General features: G+C 51.3%; 3 protein-coding genes across 12 annotated transcripts; 1 reads left to right on the forward strand and 2 right to left on the reverse strand.

Moving 5' to 3' along the window:
• Positions 1 to 80: 80 nt before the first annotated feature.
• On the reverse strand, positions 81 to 9,811 carry SLC23A3 (solute carrier family 23 member 3). Of its 3 annotated transcripts, none has more exons than XM_002812871.3 (12): positions 8,928 to 9,811; positions 8,626 to 8,783; positions 8,414 to 8,511; positions 8,134 to 8,207; positions 7,772 to 7,953; positions 7,316 to 7,439; positions 7,051 to 7,165; positions 4,247 to 4,500; positions 3,313 to 3,418; positions 2,493 to 2,660; positions 1,405 to 1,500; positions 81 to 1,310 (listed from the first exon to the last, which is right to left on the reverse strand). In XM_002812871.3, exons 1-12 carry the CDS (start codon positions 9,288 to 9,290, stop codon positions 1,015 to 1,017), a joined length of 2,034 nt encoding a protein of 677 aa, XP_002812917.2. In that variant the 5' UTR covers positions 9,291 to 9,811; the 3' UTR covers positions 81 to 1,014. The 3 variants fall into 3 exon arrangements, with proteins under 3 accessions (XP_002812917.2, XP_002812918.2, XP_003776133.2); XM_002812872.3 differs by having other exon boundaries at positions 8,390 to 8,511; XM_003776085.3 differs by lacking the exon at positions 4,247 to 4,500 and having other exon boundaries at positions 7,051 to 7,099; positions 7,316 to 7,408.
• Positions 9,812 to 10,997: 1,186 nt separating this feature from the next.
• On the reverse strand, positions 10,998 to 17,339 carry CNPPD1 (cyclin Pas1/PHO80 domain containing 1). 8 transcript variants are annotated; one of them, XM_024242988.3, is made up of 9 exons: positions 17,235 to 17,339; positions 15,880 to 15,967; positions 15,345 to 15,453; positions 14,708 to 14,789; positions 14,084 to 14,204; positions 13,874 to 14,002; positions 13,240 to 13,301; positions 12,444 to 12,561; positions 10,998 to 12,223 (listed from the first exon to the last, which is right to left on the reverse strand). In XM_024242988.3, the coding sequence occupies exons 2-9, from the start codon at positions 15,946 to 15,948 to the stop codon at positions 11,681 to 11,683; spliced, it is 1,233 nt and encodes a 410-aa protein (XP_024098756.2). In that variant the 5' UTR covers positions 15,949 to 15,967; positions 17,235 to 17,339; the 3' UTR covers positions 10,998 to 11,680.
• A 15-nt stretch (positions 17,340 to 17,354) lies between these two features.
• On the forward strand, positions 17,355 to 22,602 carry RETREG2 (reticulophagy regulator family member 2). Its single transcript, XM_002812873.5, has 9 exons — positions 17,355 to 17,740; positions 18,028 to 18,134; positions 18,842 to 18,872; positions 19,220 to 19,355; positions 19,780 to 19,864; positions 20,172 to 20,315; positions 20,479 to 20,573; positions 20,750 to 20,885; positions 21,124 to 22,602. Exons 1-9 carry the CDS (start codon positions 17,460 to 17,462, stop codon positions 21,738 to 21,740), a joined length of 1,632 nt encoding a protein of 543 aa, XP_002812919.1. The 5' UTR covers positions 17,355 to 17,459; the 3' UTR covers positions 21,741 to 22,602.
• Positions 22,603 to 25,698: the final 3,096 nt, after the last annotated feature.

The following is a 25,698-nucleotide window of genomic DNA, read 5'->3' on the forward strand; positions in this document are numbered from 1 at the left end:
CGCTGATGAGAGGAGCGCCACAGTGCCCAGGGTAACTGGAGGAGAGGCCGGGCGGCCGGCTAGTAGAGGGGTAGTGGCGCGTCTTGGAGTCACGCTGGCCAAGTAGAAGGAATAGCGGGCGAGGTGCAGGAGAGGGGAGCCCAGGTTTGGATTTGTCAAACTTGAGTCAGTTCTCTTCCCTCCCCTACCTGTCCGATCTCTTTTTAACAAAATAAGGGATTGAGCTTCTGTAGATAATCTCTCAGGTCCTCCACCAGCACTAGAGTTGTTGAAGGAAGGAGTCTCCCAGGCATAAGTCCCATAGTCTGACCTCATCCTTTACCCCTCCTGCCTCATTTCTCCATCATCCCCGTACTTATACTCCCTCACTACTGAGAAATTTGAAACCCCTCAGCTATCTTGGACTTTGTACAACCCATGGCTTTGCTCAAGCTGGACCCTGAACCTGAAAACTTCTCTGCATCCATTTTCCAAAACCAAAAATCCTCCTCATTTGTCAAGGCCATCCTCATTGCTTCTTGCATAAAGCCTTTCCCACTGTCCCCAATCAGAATTCATTATCCCTTCCTCTTTGCTCCCACGGCATTATTTTAATCTTTATTACAGACTGCTTTCTGCTTTGCATTTTCGTTAGTAATTACAAAGGTCTTTTTAAACCGTAAATGCCTTGAGAGGGCATGGACCCTGTCTTATCCCTGTAGTTCCAGGACCTTGCACATGGGAGATGCTCAGTAAGTATTAAAGTGAATGCTAGGGTTAAAGTGGCATTGATAGTACACAGGCAAAATCTCATTCATTCATGGTCCACTAAATCATGGCCTCTGCTCTGGAACAGTTAGGCCTAATTAAGACAAGGAAAGGCAACCCACCCTACTGGGAAATGGAACCTCTAGACAGGCCCATGTAATACACACACACATACCCTCTGCCTACGAGAAAGAACAGTTTGGGAGCTGACTCTCCAGCAGATGAGAGTTAGGGCTAAATTAACCAGGGCAGAAGTAGGCATGCCGATCATTTCTGGGACCTAAACCCTTCTCTGCTAGATTCAGGGCATGGCTCCCCTGAGCCAGGCAGCAAGTCTGCCATCTCTTCTGGCTCAGAGCAGCCTCCTTCCTCATCCCCAGGGTCTTCAGGCACTGGGCAGAGGCAGCGGAGAGGCTGGGGGATGCAGGGACAGAGGTTTTGGATGGGGAAAGGAAGTCTGTACACTTGAGCAGCCTTCTCCCTGGGCTTCTGAGGCATTCGAGCCTCTTGGGCAGTGAAAGGAGATGGTAGCCCTTGACCTAGGCCTCGCTCAAGCTGTGTGCCTGCAAAAGAGAGGTTTGTCAGACTATTGCCCATCCCAGGGAGGGATGGCTTCCTGGCCACTCTCCAGTCTGCTAGGGCCTAGCCTCAACTTACCAGGAATCGTGTTCTCTAGTAGGAAGCCTGAGAGTCCAGCCAGGAAGATGGGCTGTGTCAGCAGTGAGTGCAGTAATACATCCAAGGGGCTCCATCCTATGAAGGGTTGGGGCCAGGCAGGAAGGGAACTCTGATCCTATATCCAAGCCCAGGAGTCTTACCTTCCCAGACCTAAACCTAAGTCTTGGACTAAGGACAGATCTTTCTGAATTGTCATTTCATCCCTCTCACCCTTTGTCTTTCTACTCTCCACTTTCCAAATCCAGGCCTTTCCCACAGGATTCCTGCTCAACACCCTGTTGATCATCCACACACCCTCCATATATGCTCTGACTATTCCAGGTTCCCTTTCTCTAGAAAGCGTAGTATTTAAGCCCCAACCTCATCTCCCATTTTTTACCCTCTGTGCTCTATCCTGGGTTTTTCAACCTCAGTCCTACTGACATCTTGGACCAGATAATTCTTTGTTGGGGGTGGTGGTGCAGGGGGGATGTCCTGTACAGTGTAGGATGTTTAGCAGCATCTTTCTATCCACTAAACCCTAGTAACAACTCCCTCTTCCTCCGTTTGTAACAGCCAAAAATGTCTCCAGACCTTGCCAAATGTCCCCATGTGGGCAAAATCACCCAGTTGAGAACTGGGTGAGACAAATTAAGCAATTCACTGCTCTCAGGACATATCCTAAGACTTCCCACTTCTGTGTCTTTGCATAAATGATGGTTCCTCCATCAGGAATGACCTTCTTCTCACCAAAGATGTTTAAAACTTACCATCCTTCAAGACCAGCTCTGTTACTGGATCACCTCAAACAGAAGCTATCTCTCTTGCCACTGAGCACCATAGCTCTTTATCCAAACCTTTCCTGTTATTTTCCTACACATCTCATCTCTTGTACTACGCTGTAATAAAGGAAAGCACCTTTGTATTCCAAATGGCTAGCATAGTGCTCAATAAATATCTGTTAAACAAATGGATGAAGTATTTACACCAAAGCCCAGAGAAGGCTGTGGGGCCAGGAGTCCGGGCAGCCTGAAGCCTCAACTCCTTGCTTTCCTGCTACTGAGCAACGCCTCTTCCCTTCCACCTACCTGTGCTGAACAGGACCGGGGCTTCCCGAAACCATCTTGGCAGCAGCAAGGCCATGAAGATGGAGAAGCCCACAATGAAGATATTTCGCCCAGAGTCTATGTCAGCCAGGTAGAAGCTGGAGAATCCAGCAGACAAAACCACAGCCTGGGTCACCCCCAGCACCCCACCTGTCTCATACAGAAGAAATCAAGGAGGTCAGGAGGAGTCAAGGGGGCTCGCATAGCATAGAGTATTGCAGGGCAAGCAGGTTGTAATGGGAAAAAAATAAAACCCAAGAGACTGATTTTTTTTTTTTTTTTTTTTTTTTGAGAGCAAGTCTCACTCTGACCCCCAGGCTAGAGTGCAGTGGTGCAATCTCGGCTCACTGCAACCTCCGCCTCCTACTCCCGGATTCAAGCGATTTCTCCTGCCTCAGCCTCCCGAGTAGCTGGGATTACAGGCATGCGCCACCATGCCCAGCTAATTTTTGCACTTTTAGTAGAGACAGGGTTTCGTCATGTTGGCCAGGCTGATCTCGAACTCCTGACCTCAAGCGATCTGCCTGTCTGGGCCTCCCAAACTGCTGGGATTACAGGTGTGAGACACCATGCCCAGCCTGAGGCTGATTTCTGATTCTTCAGGAAGCCCAGAAGCCCGATCAAGAGAAGACCAAGATGTTGGGCTGAGAAATTGAGGCTGACACATGCTCATATCCATCCATCCATCCATCCATCCATCCAGGAAAGCTATTTAGAAGGAAAGGGTGCCATCCTAAAGAACTGATCGGGCCACACTGGGGAGTAGCAGTTAAATACCAGCCCTGTTGATACATCCACTCACCAACCACAGGCAGTGGGATGGTGGTGAGGAGCTGAGCCAACCTGGGGGAGAGTCCAAGCCCCATGCAGAGTAGCCCCACTAAGTGAGCCACTTGCTGAGATCCAGCCTGCATGAAGAAAAGACACTGGAAAACATAGCCACTTCCTCAGACTGTCCCAGGTCTTTGCCTTACTGGTTCCTTCTCATCATTTGGATCCCAGCTCAAATGTTACTCTTCCAAGAAGCCTTCCTGGCCAGTCTATCTAAACGTGCCTCCTTTCCATCCCACTACCCTGATTTTTTTATATAGCACTTATCGCCTTCTGAAATTTTCTTCACTTTTTTTTTTAATTTTTAATTTTTTGATATGGAGTCTCGCTCTGTCGCCCAGGCTGGAGTGCAGTGGTGCGGTCTCAGCTCACAGCAACCTCTGCCTCCCAGGCTCAATCGATTCTCCTGCCTCAGCCTCCCGAGTAGCTGGAATTATAGGTGCACACCACCACGCCCAGCTAATTTTTGTATTTTTAGTAGAGACAGGGTTTCACCATGTTGGCCAGGCTGGTCTTGAATTCCTAGCCTAAGTGATCTGCCTGCCTCAGCCTCCCCACGTGCTAGGATTATAGGCATGAGCCACCATGCCTGGCCCACTTTTTTAAAAAGATACTTTTTTCCTTCAACTGTCTGCCTCTCCCTCTATGAAGTCCCCAAGAGAGCAGAACTTTATGTGACTGGTTCTTTGCCCCAGCCTTGATACAGTGCCTCATGCACAGGAGTTCCGTGGTGATTTGTTCACTTCCCCACTCTCTTAGCCCAAAGTCTAATCTTAGGCACCTCCCCACGTAAGATAGTTCATGTGAGTTGCTGGGCACACCTGGCAATCAATCGGTGTAAGTTCCTGTCCTTCTTCTTTCCCTCTAGCTCCACCCCACCCCACTCCCATCCCAGGTCCACGTACCTGGATAAGACCCACTTTGCCCACGTTGGGGAAGCTGGATGCAGTGCCCATGGGGCTTCCCAGCAGCCCGGCCAGCACACTGCCCAGCCCCTCCAGGCTCAGCCCTCGACTGCAGGCATGTGGAGGTGGGGGAGGCAAATGCAGCAGCCGGCCACACAGGGCATAGCAGCCCAGGGAACTGGTGGAGGCTGCCAAGGCCATAGAGATGCCTGCAGCCAGAGCTCTGGGCGTCAGCAAAGGCCAATTCCACTCACCTGGGGAGGGAGAAGAAGCCACTTTGGGGCCAGACTCAAGTCAGGAGTACCCCCTGCCTCCAACAGCCTGTGCCACAAAAATCCTAGATGCCTCAATGTCTTTGAAGATAATGTCTTGGGACAAAACTACTGAACTCTAAGGAGAAAGACCCATCCCTTTACCATGGTCTACAAGGTCCTCTTTGGTCTGGCCCTTCCCTCTCTCTGCAGCCTCATCTCCCAGCACACTCTGCCTCACTTCCTTCACTCCTGCCACACTGGCCTTGTTGTAGGCCTTTGTACATGCTGTGCTCCCAGCCACCACAGGGCCTCTGCATATTCAGTTTCCTGCAATTAAAATGCGCTTCCCTCCTGCCTTTGTCTAGTTAGCTCCTACTCATCTCTTCCATCTCAACTCAGTGGCCACATCCTCAAGAATATCTTTACTTAGGCTGGGTGCAGTGGCTCATGCCTGTAATGTAATCCCAGCACTTTGGGAGGCCGAGGCAGGTGGCTCAGCTTAGGTCAGGAGTTTGTGACCAGCCTGGCCAACATGGTGAAACCCCATCTCTACTAAAAATACAAAATTAGCCAGGCATAGTGGTGCATGCCTGTAATCCCAGCCACTTGGGAGGTGGAAGCAGGAGAATCACTTGAACCCGGAAGGTGGAGGTTGCAGTTAGCCAAGATCACACCATTGCACTCCAGCCTGGGCGACAAGAGCGAAACTCCATCTCAAAAAAAAAAAAAAAAAAAATGTTACTGACCTCCCTGATAAATTCAAATTCCCTGTTATAAGTTTTTTGGTTTGTTTGTTTGTTTTGAGACAGGTCCTTGCTCTGTTACCCAGGCTGAAGTGCAGTGATGCAATCATAGCTCACTGCAGCCTCAATCTCCTGGACTCAAGCGATCCTCCCACCTCAGCCTCCCAAGTAGCTGGGACTAAAGGTGCATGCCACCATATCTGGCTAATTTTTTTTTTACTGTTAATAGAGACAAGGTCTCACTATGTTGCCCAGGCTGGTCTCTAACTCCTGAGCTCAAGCAATCCTCCCACCTCAGCCTCCCAAAGTGCTGGAATTTCAGGTGTGAGCCATGGTGCCTGGCATTTTATTTTATTTTTATTTTATTTTTTATTTTATTTTATTTTATTTTATTTTATTTATTTTATTTTATTTTTATAAACAAGCTCTCACTCTGTCGCCTGGGCTAGAATGCAGTGGTGCAATCATAGCACACTGCAGCCTCCAACTCCTGGGCTCAAGTGATCCTCCTGCCTCAGTCTCCTGAGTAGCTAGGCCTACAAGCATGTGCCACTAGGCCCAGCTAATTTTTTTATGTTTTGTAGAGTGGAGTCTTGCTTTATTACCCAGGCTGCTCTCGAAATCCTTGCCTCAAGCAGTCTTCCTGCTTCTGCCTCCCAAAGTGCTGGGATTATAGGTGTGAGCCACTGTGCCTGGCCTCCATTATAAGCTCTTAGGACACAATGTATCTCCCTTTGGTTACACTTCCCACAATGGCAATTTTATATTTCCTTGGGTGACTCTTTAATTAGTATCTGTATTCCCCAATAGACTGTAAGCTCCCTGAAGGCAAGTACTGTGTCTGTCATATTCATCACTATGTCCTCTACCATGTGCCTAGCACATAATCAGCAGTCAACAGATCCTTATTAAATTAATGAACAACCAGCCTGGACAACATGGTGAAATCCCGTCTCTACAAAACAACACAAAAATTAGCCAGGCATGGTGGTGGCACGCTTGTAATCCCAGCTACTTGTGGGGCTGAGGCACAAGGATAGCTTGAGCCAAGGAGGTTGAGGCTGCAGTGAGCCATGTTTGCATCAATGCTCTCAGCCTGGGTAACACAGCAAGACCCTGTCCCAAAAAGTAAATTAAATAAATAAATAAATTGAAGAATGAGCAAATTTCACATACAATGCCTCAAAAGCAATCTTTATACATAGGTTGCCAAGTCAAATGCCCATAGGGGCTGGTAACATAAATGTGTTCATTGGGTAAGGAGTATTGGTAGTGAGTATCGGGGGTTACAGAAACAACAGATGTCTGTCTCCTAACACTGACCCAAATAAAACACCTGCAGTGAGATGGGGCACAGTGGCTCATGCCTGTAATCCCAGCATTTAATCAAGCAGATCACTTGAGCCCAGGAGTTTGAGACCAGCCTGGGCAACATGGTGAAACCCTGTCTCTACAAAAAAAAAAAAAAAAAAAGCCGGCATGGTGACACACACCTGTAGTCCCAGCTACTCCAGAGGCTTAGGTGGGAGGATCACTTGGGCCTGGGAGGTTGAGGCTGCAGTGAACCATGATCACGCCATGCACTGCACCCTGTATGACAGAGTGAGACCCTGTCTCAAACAAACAAACAAAAAAACACCTACAGTGAGTGGCTAGCATTGTCTGTCTCTCAGACTGGTAATTTCTCTCCCCTGTATGTTTTCAAAAAACACAGGATTTAACTCAGAAATAAAATCCATTAAGTTCTTTGAGTTCAAATAGATACCTTTATTTGAACAAGAGAATGGAGGACTAGGAGAAAACCTACCTGGGTGAGGCAGCCAAATCCACGGTGCCTTGGTGGGGGCAGACAGTTCCTGGGGGATAACACTGAATCCCACAAAGGCAGAAACAATCCACACACAGGACACTGGGATCAGCACCTGAGGGGCGAGACTGAGAAAAGAACTCCTCCCCCAGAACCTTCTGAGCCAGCCTTGCGGGGGTAGACAGAAGCCAAAAGGTAGGGGATGGAGTGAGCACTCCAGGCCAGCCCTTCTGACCTCTACTGACCTGCCCAGACCCACACATACCGAAAGGAGCCGGAAGGCAGGGAGAGGAGTGCGAGCTGATGAGTTTGAAGCTCGCCTCCAGGGGCACACATGAAACTGGTAGGAGCCCAGGTGCTGAGAACAGACCACCATGAGCAGGATAACCCTAGGAGAGAGAAGGCTTTAGGAGCAAGAGGCAGTGGGTATCCTGAGGGATGGGAAAGGAGGTAGGAGTGGGCAGAATATCATAAAAGCGGGGGTGATCCCAGAGAAGGAAACTCCCATGGAAGGAATAGGAAGTCACCTTGGGGGACAGCAGAAAACAGTGTGAAAGTCAAGGAGACCAGATGAATCAAGGAAAAGTCTTGGATTCCAAATATAAAACATGTCCCTATTCCAGTCGCTGCTGAATCTGATAGGACCAGCAGCTCTGCCCTCCCCTAGTCCCCCCATACACCCCCACTGGGCACCATCCCACGCCTCTCAGGACTCACGTACAGCAAGGCCAACCCCCAGTGAGTGAAGCAGAACTGGGCTACTTCCCTGTGGGCAGAGAGCCCTGCCACAACCAGGCTAGGAGCCAGCACCAGGGGCCCACAGTGGGCGAACACACGGCCGGGACTCCCCAGCAGCCCCATCATGCCCTGCAGCAGCCCAGATACTACCACTGCCCCAGACACCTGGTAGAAGAGAGGAGAGGATGGAGAGAAAACATTCTACTCAATCAAACTGGCCTCAGCCTGGTCTTCCTAATTCTAGGTATGGGTTCCTCCCAAAACTCCTTTCCAGGAGCATCTCAGTCTCTGCATAATGGAAACAAGAGCCCCCCCAAGCCTGGCACCACCCTTATCCCTTCTCACCTCCTGGAGAGAAGTGTTCCAGTGCCCCAGGCCATGGCAGCTAGGTCCCCTACACAGGTGCAGCATGAGGGAGGCTAGGAAAAGTTTGGGGCACGGAGAAGAGAAAGGTGAATGGGATGGAGACCCATTGCTCTACAGTCCCACTCCTGGCACAGGTCCAAGCCCCCTACAGTGTCACAGTCTCACCACTGCCCAATCTCAATGCTGCACCCACCTACACCTGCACGCTCAGATGAGAACCCAGCCCCACCCTTACCCCTTGCCCTTGCTCTGTGCTCACAGTTTCCAGGTGTCTGGATGGCCAGAGGTAGCTTCTGGCTGGTCAGCACCAGAGCAGGAATAAGGAACTCTAAGGATGGAGCCTGGACAAGAGGCAGCCTGTAGGAACAACAGCCCCGGCAGATCTGGAAATATGTGGCAGCCAGCAAGGCTCCCCCAAACCTCTCCTACCCTCCAGGACTCTGCCCCTCTCTCCAGGGAGGTTCCTCTCACCTGCTGCCCATCCAAGTTTGCAGGATGGTAGACACACCACATGAAAAGAAGCTGGAGGCCAGGAGCTGAGAAGGGGAGTAAGAGAGTCCTCCTGGGGAGAGACTGCAAAGCAGGAGCAGGTGGGAGACACAGAGCAGAGAAGCCATGACCAAGACATGCTGCAGGTGGAGGAATGGGGAGGGCAGTCTTCAGAGAAATGGAAATACCTACAATACTTCCAGAGGCTTTCACATGCCACATCTACACCTACTTCCCCACACATACCATCATTCAGCATCAACTCCTGCACCTCTGCCTCCTACCTGCAGAGCCAGAAGACAGCTGAGGCCCCAAGGCAGAGATCCACACAAAGGGTCCCTAGAGCGGGTGGAGGGATTCTGGGGAGCAGGTGGAGGCAAGGGGGCCAGGGCATCCTGGGAGCCCACTGATCGGAGTTGGCTGGGATTGAGGGGTGATCGGCTCATGCTGCCTTGCCTTTCACTTTGTCTTGGCTGCCTGGGACCAGAGTTAAGTAGAGAGAGTAACAGGTCAGAGTTTGGGTGAAGCCTGGGGTGGGGAGAAGGTGGGGAGAGGGTGGGGGTGTCAATGAAGCGGAGCAAAGGTATAAGGAATTTGGGGCAGGGCACCGCCCTTTCACCTTTGCCCAGCTGTTGTGCAAATTCCATCAGCCATTAACTGGGGAGCTGAGTTCTGGGGCCCTCCCCCGAGAATCTTCTTCCAGATTTCCTGCCCCTAGACCAGGCTGTAGAAAGTAGGATAGGAGGGGTGGGGAGGAGGGGAGCTCTTCAAAATAATCTGGGGAAATTTTGCAGACTTTTTTTCCCTCCCATTTAAAACCATCACTATTTGATCCACAGTCCTCACCCCTTTCAGAACCAAGGCCCCTGGACTACTTCAAAATGAAACTTGTGGGCTGAGTGTGGTGGCTCATGCCTGTAATCCCAACACTTTGGGAGTGAACTGGGTGTACCACTTAAGGTGAGGAGTTCAAGACCAGCCTGGCAACATGGTGAAACCATCTGTACTAAAAATACAAAACTTAGCTGGATGTGGTGGCACATCCCTGTAATTCCACCTACTCGGGAGGCTGAGGCGCAAGAATTGCTTGAACCCAGAAGGTGGAGGTTGCAGTGAGCTGAGACCATGCCACTGCACTCCAGCCTGGGTGACAGAGTGAGACTGTGTCAAAAAAAAAAAAAAAGAAGAAGAAAAGAAATTTGTGGATAACATATCCTACATCACATGTGACAACCACAACTACCTGAAATGTGCTCACTGTGAAGAATAAAATTTATAACAACATGTATTTCATTATGTGAAGGCTTAAGCACAACTAAACCAGAAGACAATAAAGTACAATGAAGTAGTCCAATCCCACACCCTACGAGAACTGCTGTGGTTGCAATAGCTGCGATGCCAGCTGGTATCGGTGCTTCATCAGTGACTCTGATGTTGGTAACCCGATTTTCCAAAATGGCAAACAAACTCTTGGTTAAGGTGCCAAGCAAAACAATGTCGTTTTAATTTACATGGGAATGAATTCCTAGCAAACTGAGTCTTTTCAAAACGCACAAACACTATTTCACGTTTACATGTGCAAAGATAGTTCTAGGCTCAGATAAACAGCGTTTTCATATACATAAAGCTGGTCATTCAAAAGTTGTCTTGGGAATTCTTCACAGTAAGGGAGGTCTGAGCATTTCAAGATGTCTAGCATCCCGCCCAGGTTGACGAAATGCCAGTAGCACCCCATCCCCTCGAATCCTTTTGACAATGAAAAAATGGCCCATAAATTTCTAAAATGCCCCCTAGGGGGCAGAACCACTTCTTCCGTGAAGGATCCTCAGCAGTCCCAAATACCCTCAGCCAAGCTGCCCAGACTGTTTTCCTTCCTCCAGTGACGACCCAGCCTTGGAGTTCTTCAAGTTCTTGGAATTGTTAAGCACCATGTGACCATCACCATATGTCAGACCAGTGAGGAGGTCAGGAGAAACGTCCTCGTGGCTTGCCCTCAGGAGCTCACAAAGCTCTGTTGGATATAAGGCCTGGCCTCTCTCCATGAGATGTGCTTTGGGATCCACAAGGAGAGTGCTCACCCAGAACAAGTGACAGACAGGGCCAACTCAGGCACAGGACAGTCACCATTTGTGTCCCATGGCATCCCAAGTTGAGCAGTGCTAGGGCCCAGGGTCCTGGGAGCAGGAACAAAGTTGGAAATGGAAGCCTATGCCTATCAAACGATAGCAAAGTCCTGAGATGAAGCTGAGAAAACGGTTTGTGAGATGACAGGATCAGGAAGCAGGGAAGCTTGGAAGGCAGATACAGGGAGGAAAAATCTTCAAGGGCTGCCGCAGAAGGAAAAGTCCAGGCCATGCAACTGAAACTGTTTATTGAAACCTCAGTTCTACAAAAGCGTGAAAAACCCTGATACAAAGCAGTGGCCAGAGAGGCCTGGGAAGAGAACACCAGGGAGAACCAGAAGAGAGGGAAACCTAGGAGCAGGACACTAAGAGAAGACTGGAAGACAAAAGGTCAAGGTTGAAGGTCCCAGCAGTCCTTGGCTCCATTCGACTAAAGCTAAGGAATGGGAGTGAAAAGGGTTCCCTGCCTCACCCAGCAGCTCCCACCTGACCCCATCAGTCCCTGGCTCTTCTGCCTCAGGGACATCACACAGGCCCATGCCAACATTTCCTTTCTCCTCTCACCCCACTTCCCTTATCTCCCACCTATACTCTTCCATCCTAGGGAAATCAAAAGTCTAGAAAATCCCAGGGACGCAGAGAGGGGCTTCTCCTACGTCCATCTGGGACATGTCCCTGGTCACCAAGCAGAAGCTCTCCCTGGCGGCATCACTGTCCTGGCCAAGCAGTCAGCCACTGAGATCTAGGAGTGAATGACCTTCAGTCCTTCTGCCCCACCACCCCATAAGCTCCCACTCAGAAGGACAGGGGACCTGCCAAGGACCCAGAGAGGCAGACAGGATCTAAATCAAGCTTTGCTCCTCCAGGTTCTCAGAAACTCCCAAACCCTCTTAATGCATTCCTCGCAGCCCTATCTAGCCTGGGAAAATGAAAGACTTGAGGCGAGCCAACTCCATGATACTGAAAAGGGAACATTGCTGAGGCTGAGGAATTGAAGCGGGCACCGGGCTCCAAGGCCAGGGGGGAGCCAGGCCATAGGTATGGTACCAGGGGCTGGACAGCGCAGTGGGGGCTGTACGGTTGGGGTGGTGGCAGGCATGGCAGGTTGGGGAGTCTCTCTGGAGCTTCTGGCAAAGGTGGCAGTTATGAAAAGGAGTGGGAGGGGCAGGGGGGTCTGGGGGAGGCAATGGTGGAGGAGTCAGTGAGGCCAGAAGACTGCCCCAGAGTGACCGCAGCCCTGTGCTGCCTTCCAGGCAGCTGGAGACATTAGCGGGAGACGGCAGGCATTGTGGCACAGAAGGTATGCAGGGTTCCAGGAGGCAACGGGAGGTCAGTCCAAGGTCAGGCGGCCCAGGTGTAGGGGTGCAGGACAGCCCCAAGGACTGATGTATTACGGCCACCGATGCCACAGCCAGGGCCACACTGCTCACATATGCCACAGCTAAAAGGCAGGACAGCTGCAGGAGACGAGGTAAGAAAGAAGGATTCTGTCTTTAACACATTCACCCCTTGTCTCTAGAAACTTGTGTTCCAGTTGGAGGTCTCTATAGCCATTTACACCCCACTCTGCCCATCTATTCCCAACCCCATCTCCTGGGCCTTTCAGCAATCACTTCACACCATCCACCCTACACAACGGCCTGCTCAAGTTCTGTATCCTTCTGAGCCCCTCCTCACCTTTACCAGCCGCTGGCAGAGGGAGCCCAGGGCCAACTGCCAGGTCGGCTGCTCCAGCAGCACACACAGGTCTGTGTAGGTGTACCAGCCTCGCCGCCGTCCCTGCTGCTCAGCCACACTGGGGGAAGTGGAGAAATGACAAGAGTATGCAACTGTCCTGCAGCCAGCCCAGTGGCACCCTCATATAACTCAGGACCCACCAGGAAACACTGGGAAGCTTGTTAAACCCAGATTCCTAGGCCATCTGCTGATCTAGAAACTAAGGGTGAGACCAAGACCTATATTTTATTTATTTTTATTTATTTATTTTGTTAAGACAGGATCTTGCTGTCTCTTAGGCTGGAGTGCAGTAGTGCAATCATAGCTCACTGCAGACTCAACATCCTGGACTCAAATGATCCTCTCGTCTCAGCCTCCTGAGTAGCTGGGATTATGGGTGTACACCACTGCATCTGGCTAGTATTTTTTTCTGGTAGGGCCAGGCATCTTGCTATATTGCCCAGGCTGGTCTCGAACTCCTGGACTCAAGCAATCCTCCAGCCTCGCCCTCCCAGAGTGCTAGGATTATAGACATAACTACCATACCCACCCAATACATATATTTTAAATAAGCTGCTTCTCACCTTCCCAAAGGTGATGAAGAAGAGGACAGACAGCTCTGGGAACCACTATCTGGGCAATTCTCTTTCTTGTCTCCTCCCTCCCCCAGTTACACAGACTCTCATCTCTAGCTCCTATGGCTGAGGCCTCAGCCCCCAAATCCCTCAAACCCTTCTTCCCAACTCCTAGAACCTACCAGCTCTCCAACCAGCTCAGCACCTCAAAGATCTCCCGAGGGTCAGTGTAGAGATGCCAATCCTGTGAGTAAGGAGAGAGGACATCAAACCAGACTTGGATAAGCCACAGTCATTTAATAATAAGAGCCATAGCAGCAACTACAACCGCCCCTATGGCTAATGCATATTTGGCACTTACCATGTGCCAGATACTGTCTCAAAAGTTTTTACACATTAACTCATTGAATCACCACCTGCCTGGTTTCACATTATACTCTCCACTAAGCAAGAGGGGAGAAAATGACCCTGAGAATGGTCCGTGTCCACAGGGAGCTAAACATCTAGGGGTAGAGAAAGTATGGACACAAATACTCAGAACCCAATAGGATAAACTCTGACTCAGAGTGTACTCTGTGGGGCCCTGGAGGAATAGAGGAGGTGAGGAAATGTTCCGCTCCTGGCCTCACTGCTCTACGAATCTCCAAAAACTGTGGTTAGTACTGAAGAGATAGGAAAGAAAGACACTAACACAAAGGCACGAGGAGGACAGGAAGAGAAATGACGAACCAACAGAAGACTGAGAGAGAACAAAGGACTAAATGACGGTTAAAGATGGGCCAGTGAAACTGAGCAAGAGAGAGAACAGCTGCTCACCATGGCACTCAGGAAGCCCCTCTCCAAGGCATTGAGAGTGGGCACGGCCACACCCCCAGCAGCTCCCCATTCGTCATTGAAGACCTCCTCCTCCTCCCCTTCATCATAGAGGTACTTACTGGCCACCATCTGCAGGGGAACCATAAGTGGTGGAGCAGAGCTCATAGCAGGCTCTTGGCTCTTTCGGGAGACGGGGAGGGGGTGTCTTACCATGGAGATGAGGAACAAGTCAGAGGATGACACATGCTGCAGGTAGTCTGGGTTTCGGTGCCGGAGCCGTTCAATGTACACCAGAGCCAGCATCATAGCACACGGGGAGATGCATGCCTCCCTGGGTGGTAGAAAGGATCACTAATTAAACCCAAGGGTCCTTCAGCTCTTCCAAGTCTTATGATGCTCGCTCCTGTCTTTACCTCTTATCTTTGGAAAAAAACTATTCCTGGCTGGGCACGGTGGCTCATGTCTGTAGTCCCAGCACTTTGGAAGACCAAGGTGGGTGGACTGACACCAGGAGTTTGACACCAGCCTGGCCAACACCAGGAGTTTGACATCAGCCTGGCCAACATGGTGAAACCCCGTCTTTACTAAAAATACAAAAATTAGCCAGGGGCGGTGGCGTGTGCCTGTACTCCCAGCTACTGGGGAGGCTGAGGCACAAGAATAACTGGAACCCAGGAGGCGGAGGTTGTGGTGAGCCGAGATTGTGCCACTGCACTCCAGCCGGGGTGACAGAGCGAGACTGTCTCAAAAAAAAAAAAAAAGAAAGAAAGAAAAGACGATTCCCCTTTCTCTAGGGCCCAAACACTCTCATCCTATTCTCATTTCCAGGCTTACCGGGACACATGAGCTACATATTTCTTCTGGAGTCGGCGAATAGGGCTGGGGGCTGCCTTCTGGAGCAGTTCCACAGCAATGTCTGCAAGGGACAGAAGGAAGGCCGAGTGAGCAAACAAGCACCCACCCACACCCAACACACCAGTCCCCACTGCTAACAGAAGACCCAGATCTGTATTTTCTGAGGCCTTGGGGACAGGACCATAGTAACAAAATAGAGATCAAATTCTCCCACACTGAGACAAAAAGCCCATTCCAAGTTTGAATTTCAGCTCATTCTAACAGGAAAGCTTATTGCCCTGTCACGTAAAGCTATCCAGATTTGTCTGTCACTGCTGTTCATCTGTGGCATAAACATGCCTTGTTTACCTGGGGAACATATGATGGATATCCTTGGAAAATTAATTTTTCAATATATAAATCAAGAGTGATTTGTATAGATATATGTGGCAGCAATGTTTTTTATTCATTTGGGCTAAAAGAATGGGAAATGCAAACTGCCCTCTTGAACCAAGTACCAACAAGCTAGCAATGAAGAGACAGTGCAGCCACGGGGCAAACCTCGAGTCATTTTAGTGGCTGATGACAATCCCATTTTCATGCTTCTCACTTGTCCAGTCACACAACACTGCCTAACCTGCCACCGGGCTAGAGAGCTCCTCCAGGCTACAGTCGGCTTCCCAGTCCCAGCCATAGTAGAGCCTCCTTCGGATCCGGGCACTCAGCTTCTGGTGTCCTGGGAGGAACTGAAACAGGGCAGGGGCAGCGGAGGGTGAAGGGCAGGGAAAGGTATGATGCAGATCCTGGCTCCGGGCTGGAAGGCGGGGCGGGGGACAGGCCGGCCTCGCTGCTAGGGGGCCCGTGCCTTACCCAGACCCGCGTTCTGTGAATGGCTTGTCAATGGCACACTGGTCCATAGAGAGGAATGCCCCCACCCCCATCGAGGGCTTCCCGGGAGAAGTTCTCCGAGAAGGGCCCTCGTGTGGCCACCCCTACCCCCATTCCTATACTCCGCGGCTCTCCCTCCCGGCCCAAGCGGCCGCGGCCTCAAGAAAGCACTGCTCGAGCAGCTGCCGCCCAGTCCCAGCACAGCAGTTAGGCGAGCTCGCAGCGCCGCTCAGGCCCGGAGGGGCGCGCCGGAAGGCTGGGGAGGGGGCGGGCCCCCCACTCACCGTGAAGTCCTGGAAGCCGGCGAGGGAGAAGGTACCTTCTTCGTCCAGCAGGAGCCCGGTCAGGTCCATCGCGCCGCCAGTCGCCGCCCTGTGAAGGTGAACGGAAGGAAACGAGTTGTAGGGGGCTCACGGAGCTGTCCTTGCCCGCCTGTCCACCTGCCCGCCTGCCTCCCCGGGGCGGGCCGCCGCCCTCGCCTTCGCTCTCGCAGCTCCCTCCCCCCGGCGGCGGAAGGCGGGTCCCGGGCTGAGGGGCGCCTCTTCCTGTTCCGCCCCGGGCTTGGCGCGGCGCGCTGGGCCCTAGGCCCGGGAAGTAAGGTGTCGAGCGTCCGAGCGGCGCTCACCTCGCGGAGCAGAAAGGAGACGCGGCTGCGAGGCGCGTACTCCGCCTATGCCGCGTCCGCCCGGCGTTTACAAGCCGCGGGGTTGCCGCCCGTAAGTCAGCGCCTGGCGCTTCCTGCCGCCAGTCTAGCCCAGCCTCCCGCCCCGACCCGCGGGCAGGAGCCGGACTCAAACTCCTGGTCTCACGGAACGTGGCCAAGCCCCAGGCGCCTCTGTCTGAGAAATGGGGACAATTCCTAGGGGGGGACCACGCCGCACTGAGGATGAACAAGCCAGGCGTAGCAATGGAGAAATTAATGTGAATAAGACGAAACGCACAACAGGAAGTTGTTCACAGTTGCTTTTTAGGAGAGATTATACATACTCAGCAATGCATATGAAAAGCATCTGAAAGGACACACAAGAAATTTAGCAGTGGGTGAACTATGAAAAGGAAGAGAAACTCAGGGTTTTTTTTAGTGTAATTTGTACTTTTAAACCTAAGGCTACTGCGGAAATTCTGTGATCTTAAGCGAATGTAAGGCCTCAAACCGTGTCAACACGTCCACCCAAAAGTAAACTGCATCTACCCAAGGTTTTGTTTTGAAACCCACCTCCCGCCTCCGATCTCATGCTTGAGTACGCTGAGGTGGGAAGAAACTCCGATATGTGGAAGTGGGAAAGTTTAAGGAGATAGGAAAGAAACAAATTTTCTGAGTAGATGTTGTTTTCGAGTCTGTCGAGTCAAGCGCTGGTGTGTGTTTGTTTACCCACTGAGGGGAGGGAACTGGGAGGACCAGTGCGTTGAGGGTTGGTTGAGTAATGGGACGGCCACCGCCCTTCCCGAGCGTGCAGAAGCAGATCCTACCGGGGATACTGGGAATCTGGAAGCCCACTTCCTGCCCCACACGGGGATACCGGGGCAGCACCACACTCCCTAGCCGCCCTGCCCACTGTGGGATAAGAAAACGGGTTCGACTGCCTGGACCGGGGCCCGGACTCGCACCCCGGGGGACTTCGGCAACCAGAAAACGAACCTGTGTAGGCGCAGGGTCAGCGGCAGCCGCCGGCGCGCATGCGCGGGCCGCCGTATCCGAGCGGTTAGGCCGCGTCACGTGACGGGCTCAGCGCTCCGCTGTCACGTGACGCCCGTCCGCAGCCTCTGCTGTCTTCCGCGGCGCCCCCTTCCGCCTGACGCGCCCCCGGCGGCGGCCGCGCAGCCCTGGCTCCTCGCGGGCTCGGGCGGCGGCTGCGGCGGGGCTATGGCGAGCGGCGGTGGCGGGGGTAACACCGGCGCGGGTGGGGGGCCGGGGGTGGGCCTGGGCCTGGGCCTGGGTCTGGGTCTGAGCCTAGGCATGAGTGAGGCCACCAGTGAGGCAGAGGAGGAGGCGGCCACGGCCGAGGCGGTGGGACGCCTGGCCACGACGCTGTGGCTGCGGCTCCGCGGCTGGGAGGCGGTGCTGGCGGCGGCGCAGCGGTTGCTGGTGTGGGAGAAGCCGCTGCACAGCCTGGTCACGGCTGCCGCGCTCAACGGCCTCTTCTGGTAACGGCCGCGGAGGAGGGGGCGGGGCCGGGATGAGCGGGGGAGGGAGGGGTCGAGAGCACCATTCCGCTTTCTGGGTTATCACTTGGCCTGGGGGCATGACCCATCCCCAGTTTTTGCAGGCTGACATCCGCTTAAATTGCCCATTTTTTCTATCTCTGAGTCGTGAGTCGCGAGTTAGGCCTGGAGGTGCCATTACCCCATCAGTAGGCGCCTTTCCACCTTCTGAGATAGATCCATGAGCCTGTCTCACCCACTCACTGCAGAGGTGCCTGTCTCTCCCTAAGGTTGCTGTCTTCCTCGTCCCTCCGGCCCTTCTTCTTACTCAGCGTCTCACTTTTGGCCTATTTTCTGCTGGATCTCTGGCAGCCTCGCTTTCTCCCTGACGTTTCAGGTGAGTGTTTCTTCATTCAGTAAGCACCCACTGGGTACTTGCTTGGTGCCTGATTCCGCTGGGTGGGGTTAAGTGGCGAGGGGAACGTACAGCAGGCCACCTGCCTCCCAGGCATAGCCCACTTCCTTTTTGTACGGAATTCCCTAAAATGAGAATTGCCCCTTTCCCAAACTAATACTACTGTAGGTGCAGTGGTTAAGATGGTGAAGTCTGCAGCCATATTGCCTGGGTTCCATTCCCTGTTCTGCCACTTACCATGTCTGTGACCTTATAAAAGTAGCTCAGTTTCTGTTTGCCTCAATTTTCTTATTTGTAAAACACAGATGATAGAACTTACTTCATAGAGAGGTAAGGAGAGGATTAATGAGTTAGTACACATGCTGTGCTTATGATAGTGCTTCACATATAAGGTTTATAAATAGAACGTCAGTGTTGTTTTTCTTGTTATCCATATAATTTACTTAGTAGGTGACAGGCTGTGTGTGAGTTGCTTGGGAGATAAGCATGAGTAAAATGTAGTTCTTATGTTGGAGAAGGGTAATGTCTAAAGAAGGAGACAGACGCAAACAAAAACATGTAACAGCTCCCCCATTGGCATCTGAAGAAAGTGCTCTGGGGCTGCAGAGGAGGGACAACTATTTCTGCCTTGGGGAGTGTCTCCCAGGGCCCCTACCACTCAATAATTTGCCCCCCTCCTCTCTCTCTAGCATCATCCCCAGAGGAGCCACACTCTGACAGGTGAGTACAGGCCACCTCTTGAAGACAAATGCTCACATCCTGTCCTGCTTGCCGGTGCCGGTGTCACCATGGAGCAGGGCAGTGCCCCAGCATTGTGAATGAACTGGTAACAAGCCATGGGTTTTTCATGGTCCTAGGCTCCTGTGTAGGTGTTTGCGTGCCTGCTCCTTTTGGGGCAGAGGGTTGGGTCCTCCTGGCTTTGCTTCCTAAGACCAGGACAGCCTCCTTTTGGGAGGTGGGGTCATTTGCTTTTTTAGACTAAAGATATCTTTGGCATTCTCAGAGGGATTTAAGTGTCTAGGAAGCTGGTATCTGAGGCCTCCAGGGGTCATGTCATGTCTCCCCAGTGAGGGTGCGGGGTCAGGCGCCCGGCCGCACCTGCTGAGTGTGCCCGAGTTGTGCAGATACCTGGCTGAGAGCTGGCTCACCTTCCAGATTCACCTGCAGGAGCTGCTGCAGTACAAGAGGCAGAATCCAGCTCAGGTAACCTCCGGTACATCATACAACAGTTCACTACACTGAAGGGGAATAGAGGTGGCGAGGGATGGGAGTGGAGGGATATAAACTCCCCGCTTGGAGACCCTGAAAGAAGAGGCCTGGGCGCCTTCTTGAGGCAACATTCACAGCTAGTCCCTGGTGCAGGAGGCAGTGTCACCTCAGGAAATAAGCTTTTGATAGCCTGACACTTTCTCCTGCCAAGGCAGACCAGTGTGAATTACAGGTGGTGGGCATTATCTATTGCCAGCTTCCTGAATTGGTGGTCTTGAGCATCCTCTTAACCAAACTGGACCACCCCATTCCTTGAGTACATACCCATCTTTCTACCAGCTGAGCAGTAGTTTCTTACCCAGCTGAGCGGGGCGCATATCTCAGCGTACTGCTCTTAGACTTGTGCTCTTCTCTGCAGTTCTGCGTTCGAGTCTGCTCTGGCTGTGCTGTGTTGGCTGTGCTGGGACACTATGTTCCAGGGATTATGATTTCCTACATTGTCTGTGAGTAGGGTCTGTCCCTGCCCTATTTAAAGCCCTCTCCTTTTTTCTTTCCTTGGACTGACCCAGAGAGAAGACTATGCTCTCTCTGCTCAGTTTCTGACTTGTGGAGATCTCCAGGGATGCTTTAGTATTAGTAACTGTGGAAGACGTACCTGGGGAGGAGGGCAGTGGATGTGGCAAGAAGAGGTTGGCACAGCCTTGGGAAAGGACCTTGCCTACTTTCAGCACTTCAGTTTAGGGACCAGTTGAATGGGGGCTCTTAGGAAATTGGCGTAGGGAGCTCTTAGTTCACGTTCTTAACCCATAGTGTTGAGTATCCTGCTGTGGCCCCTGGTGGTTTATCATGAGCTGATCCAGAGGATGTACACTCGCCTGGAGCCCCTGCTCATGCAGCTGGACTACAGCATGAAGGCAGAAGCCAATGCACTGCATCACAAACACGACAAGAGGAGTAAGGGGCTACCCTAATCCAGGAGGGTGAAAGAGCGGATGGGCCTTGGCTTGGGGTTCATGAGATGCCCTGGAATTGAGATCTTCTCCAGTTCTTTAGCTGTGTTTGTCTCCCCTCCCATCATTCATGCTTGGTCATTGCTCTACTACTCTTGCTTTTCTAGAGCGTCAGGGGAAGAATGCACCCCCAGGAGGTGATGAGCCACTGGCAGAGACAGAGAGTGAAAGCGAGGCAGAGCTGGCTGGCTTCTCCCCAGTGGTGAGGTCCAGGGAAGACGGGGGTGTCAAATAGAAAGCCAGAGGAAAAATCTTTCTGCTTTGGAGCTGCCACCTCCAAAGGAGGTGGAAGCCAGAGGTTTTGGGAGAGGGGATGCTCCTGATAAATTGGTTCTCTTATCTCCTCACATGTCGTGTTCATCCTGGTTCTTCTGCCAGGTGGATGTGAAGAAAACAGCATTGGCCTTGGCCATTACAGACTCAGAGCTGTCAGATGAGGAGGCTTCTATCTTGGAGAGTGGTGGCTTCTCCGTATCCCGGGCCACAACTCCGCAGCTGACTGATGTCTCTGAGGGTATGGAGAGCCCTTTGCTGCCCTGCTCCCCGCCACAATCTTTGTGTTCCCTACCATGGGTACTTGCTGTGCTCTCTGGCCCACTCACTCTCTAATTCTACTCAGCTCCTAAAAGACCTTAACACCTAAGGCTTGGCCCAGCTTTCCATGACTTGAGTTCTCATCCTTGAATTCATTGGCTGTTGTGGCTAATCAGAGCAGCAGCAGGCCCATTCTTAATTCTTTGTTCTCTGCACAGATTTGGACCAGCAGAGCCTGCCAAGTGAACCAGAGGAGACCCTAAGCCGGGACCTAGGGGAGGGAGAGGAGGGAGAGCTGGCCCCTCCCGAAGACCTACTAGGCCGTCCTCAAGCCCTGTCAAGGCAAGCCCTGGACTCAGAGGAAGAGGAAGAAGATGTGGCAGCTAAGGAAACCTTGCTGCGGCTCTCATCCCCCCTCCACTTTGTGAACACGCACTTCAATGGGGCAGGGTCCTCCCCAGATGGAGTGAAATGCTCCCCTGGAGGACCAGTGGAGACACTGAGCCCCGAGACAGTGAGTGGTGGCCTCACTGCTCTGCCTGGCACCCTGTCACCTCCACTTTGCCTTGTTGGAAGTGATCCGGCCCCCTCCCCTTCCATTCTCCCACCTGTTCCCCAGGACTCACCCCAGCCCCTGCCTGCCCCTGAGGAAGAAGAGGCACTCACCACTGAGGACTTTGAGTTGCTGGATCAGGGGGAGCTGGAGCAGCTGAATGCAGAGCTGGGCTTGGAGCCAGAGACCCCCCCAAAACCCCCTGATGCTCCACCCCTGGGGCCCGACATCCATTCTCTGGTACAGTCAGACCAAGAAGCTCAGGCCGTGGCAGAGCCATGAGCCATTGGGGAAGGAGCTGCAGGCACAGTAGGGCTTCCTGGCTAAGAGTGTTGCTGTTTCCTCCTTTGCCTACCACTCTGGGGAGGGGCAGTGCGCGGGGAAGCTGGCTGTCGGATGGTAGCTATTCCACCCTCTGCCTGCCTACCTGCCTGCTGTCCTGGGCATGGTGCAGTACCTGTGCCTAGGATTGGTTTTAAATTTGTAAATAATTTTCCATTTGGGTTAGTGGATGTGAACAAGGCTAGGGAAGTTCTTCCCACAGCCTGCGCTTGCCTCCCTGCCTCATCTCTATTCTCATTCCACTATACCCCAAGCCCTGGTGGTCTGGCCCTTTCTTTTTCCTCCTATCCTCAGGGACCTGTGCTGCTCTGCCCTCATGTCCCATTTGGTTGTTTAGTTCAGGCACTTTATAATTTTTCTCTCGTCTTGTGTTCCTTTCTGCTTTATTTCCCTGCTGTGTCCTGTCCTTAGCAGCTCAACCCCATCCTTTGCCAGCTCCTCCTATCCCGTGGGCACTGGCCAAGCTTTAGGGAGGCTCCTGGTCTGGGAAGTAAAGAGTAAACCTGGGGCGGTGAGTCAGGCCAGTAGTTACACTCTTAGGTCGTCACTGTAGTCTGTGTAACCTTCACTGCATCCTTGCCCCATTCAGCCCGGCCTTTCATGATGCAGGAGAGCAGGGATCCCACAGTCCATGGTGCCAGCACTGGAGTTGGTGAGCATGCGCTCTCTGTTGAGATGAGGAGCTTCCTTACTGCTCCTCTGGGTGATCCAAGTGTAGTGGGACCCCCTACTAGGGTCAGGAAGTGGACACTAACATCTGTGCAGGTGTTGACTTGAAAAATAAAGTGTTGATTGGCTAAAACTGCTGCCTCCCTGACTGAGCTGCCTTCTACACCCTGCACTGCACTGCGTTCTCTCCTCACCCTTAACCTGCTTCACTCCAGTCTGTTCCGGCTGTTTATTACCTTGTTGCAAAACAGGGCCGAAGCAAGGATTACCTTGACAACCCTAGCTTCTCCTTAGCCATCTTCCCTGACAGTGTGATCTGTTCAGTGAGATTTAGCATGTGTGAATAAAGTATATGCAGGAGGAAATTGCTTTGTCTTCCCAATCAGTAGAAATTTGGGACCATAAAAATTGTGTTTCACCATGTGGTCTACAACCTTAACACTGTTTTCTTAAGAAGTCTTCACCCATCTACATGCTAACAACTCACTCAGCCCGGATTTATCTATACTGGGGAAGCCGAGCAAGCAATAGAGGACCTTTACCTGTGTTAGAAATGAGTTGGAGCCAAGAAACACTGAAGAAATAGTGTCTTAACAGTTACTGAGTCCATTGTATGTGCTTGGCTCTGCTCTGAGTGATTTATATGTATTAAGATTTTTGCTCACAGCTCAGATATACACTGTTACTTACTTCATTTTATAGACAGGTTAAGTTTCCTGAAGGCCACAGGTCCCAGTAAATTGTGGAGCCAGAACCCAAACCCAAGAAGTTTTGGCTTCAGCAAGTGGATCAGACAGCCCCTGTCCATTAATAGGGCACAAGTAGGAAGATGCACAAGGATGTGGGAACTATAGAGAACCAATCTGATACCTTGGCTTAACAAAGAGTGGACTTGGCAAGCCTTCCTCTTCGGGGAAGAAAAGCCCAGAACTGAGCAGATGGCCTCCTTTATGAGTTCTTGTCCTCCGCCTTCAGCTGGAGGTACCATATGGTGATGCTACCTGTCTTTCTGCTGGAGGTACCATATGGTAATGCTACCTGTCTTTCTGAGGTTGACTTTTATGCCATGTCTTTCCTAAGTGTGTAAGAATTTTTCTGTTTGCTTCACATTTGACTGAGAATCATTCCAGGGTTTGACTGAGCCCCTGTCCTGTGCCACTGAAGGAACTCGAACTTTTCCTCATTTAGAGATTTCAGAGGGGAATGGAAAAACAGTTCTAATCAATAAGCAAGCAATTCAAGAAAAATAGAACTAGGCAATGGCTGCAACATGTCCTATCTTTAATCCATTTTCTTATTAAGCTTGGACATTGGCAATAGAATCACAAGCTTGTAGCTGGATCAAAATATTCTCCATAGGCCTGGAGTTTCATGAGGGTCTATTCTTTTGTTGTTTTTTGTTTGTTTGTTTTTTTGAGACAGTCTTGTTCTGTTGCCCAGGCTGTAGTGCAATGGTGCAATCTTGGCTCACTGCAACCTCCACCTCCCAGGTTCAAACAATTCTCCTGCCTCAGCCTCCCAAGTAGCTGGGATTACAGGCGCGTGCCACCATGCCTGGCTATTTTTTGTATTTTTAGTAGAGGTGGCGTTTGAGACCATGTTGGCCAGGCTGGTCTCGAACTCCTGACCTCAGGTGATTCACCCACCTCGGCCTCCCAAGGTGCTGGGATTACAGGTGTGAGCCACGGCGCCTGGCCTCATGAGGGTCTATTCTTTACATTCACCATGATCTGATGGTTGCTACATGTTTGTCTATGATTTTTTTTTCTATTATCAGGTGTCTTGGCCGGTTCATGCCCCATGATGAAAGGGCCAGAGGTTTTCATATGAGTAAAAGAAAAAAGCAGAAATGTGAAACCTACAATTAGGCTAAACAAAAATCAATTGGAAAAGTACAGGCTGAGGGGAGAAGAGGTGGCTACATGTTTATGTTGGGGGAGGTACATTTTAGCTATGTATTCAAACAGCTAATAGTTTAATGTTGCTACTTACAAACTTAATTTTAGGCTGCATTAATAAAAGTGTAGTCTCCAAAACAAGAAATGTGATAATTCTAGTGTCCTTTGCATGAATATTCTAATACTTCCAGAGGATGGCTTGCTATGCTTGTGGGCAAATTGTAGTATGTCCAGGAGATGACTGCTAGAAATGAAGGCTGAAAATCATCATATGACAAACTGTTGGATAAACTGGGTATCTCTAATCCAAGAAGAGAGCTGAGTTGGTTCACATCAGCTGGCTTCAAACTTCAAAGTTTGTCTGCAGGACTTCAGAGGGCAGATAGGAGTTGAGTTTGGTTGATAATAGTGCTAGGTAGAATTTAATTTTCTAGTCAAGGGAATATTGCAAAACAGATTTAAATGGTCTTCAAAAGTATAATGATCAAGGGCGGTGATTCTAAGAATAATTCCATCATGGAAGGACAATATTATCACCATGTTTTGCTTTTAGTGTCCAACTAAAGTCAGCTTGGACTTCTCTTCCTCTATCTGCTCCCTTAAAAGTTGGTATTTTGGACCAGGCACGGTGGCTCACGTCTGTAATCCCAGCACTTTGGGAGGCCGAGGCAGGCAGATCACAAGGTCAGGAGTCTGAGACCAGCCTGGCCAACATGGTGAAACCCCATCTCTACTAAAAGTACAAAAATTATCCGGGTGTGGTGGCGCATGCCTGTAATCCCAGCTACTGGGGAGGCTGAGGCAGGAGAATTGCTTGAATCCGGGAGGCAGAGGTTGCAGTGAGCCGAGATTGCACCACTGCACTCCAGCCTGGGCAACAGAGCGAAACTCCGCCCCTCTCCCCCCAACCTAAAAAAGTTGGTATTTTATTGGGTGTCAGTGGCTCACTTGTCTTTGCCCTCTGCTCACTCATCACGGACAATTTCATATATTCACCCATTTAGTTCCCACTCAGATGCGGATGCCTTCTAAATCTTAGTTCATTTCCTTTCCCAGAACTCCCAACTAGGCATCTCCACTTGAATGTCCCATGGGTACTGCTATGATTTGAGTATTTGTCCCCTTCAAAACCCAGTTGAAATTTAATCCCCAATGTGGCAATATTGACAGATGGGCCTTTAAGAGGTGAACGGAGGCCGGATGCAGTGGCTCACACCTGTAATCCCAACACTTTGGGAGGCCAAGGTGGGCGGATCACTTGAGGTCAGGATTTCGAGACTAGCCTGGCCAACATGGTGAAACCCCGTCTCTACTAAAAATACAAAAATAAT

This window comes from Pongo abelii, chromosome 11, assembly GCF_028885655.2.
Source record: "Pongo abelii isolate AG06213 chromosome 11, NHGRI_mPonAbe1-v2.0_pri, whole genome shotgun sequence".
Taxonomy (NCBI): domain Eukaryota; kingdom Metazoa; phylum Chordata; class Mammalia; order Primates; family Hominidae; genus Pongo; species Pongo abelii.

What these genes read in the sequence shown, in the direction of transcription:
- SLC23A3 (XM_002812872.3), bottom strand. Translation starts at nt 9,290, where the DNA reads ATGGAATTTGCACAACAGCTGGGCAAAGGTGAAAGGGCGGTGCCCTGC. An exon ending in CACTGGGGGTTGGCCTTGCT is followed by an intron (nt 7,440 to 7,771) that starts GTACGTGAGTCC and finishes TCTCTCTCCTAG; the next exon opens with GGTTATCCTGCTCATGGTGG. An exon ending in GATTTGGCTGCCTCACCCAG is followed by an intron (nt 4,501 to 7,050) that starts GTAGGTTTTCTC and finishes CTCCCTCCCCAG; the next exon opens with GTGAGTGGAATTGGCCTTTG.
- CNPPD1 (XM_024242988.3), bottom strand. Translation starts at nt 15,948, where the DNA reads ATGGACCTGACCGGGCTCCTGCTGGACGAAGAAGGTACCTTCTCCCTC. An exon ending in TATGTAGCTCATGTGTCCCG is followed by an intron (nt 14,205 to 14,707) that starts GTAAGCCTGGAA and finishes TCTACCACCCAG; the next exon opens with GGAGGCATGCATCTCCCCGT. An exon ending in GGGGCTTCCTGAGTGCCATG is followed by an intron (nt 13,302 to 13,873) that starts GTGAGCAGCTGT and finishes CCTTACTCACAG; the next exon opens with GATTGGCATCTCTACACTGA.
- RETREG2 (XM_002812873.5), top strand. Translation starts at nt 17,460, where the DNA reads ATGGCGAGCGGCGGTGGCGGGGGTAACACCGGCGCGGGTGGGGGGCCG. An exon ending in GCGCTCAACGGCCTCTTCTG is followed by an intron (nt 17,741 to 18,027) that starts GTAACGGCCGCG and finishes TCTCTCCCTAAG; the next exon opens with GTTGCTGTCTTCCTCGTCCC. An exon ending in GCTGACTGATGTCTCTGAGG is followed by an intron (nt 20,886 to 21,123) that starts GTATGGAGAGCC and finishes TTCTCTGCACAG; the next exon opens with ATTTGGACCAGCAGAGCCTG.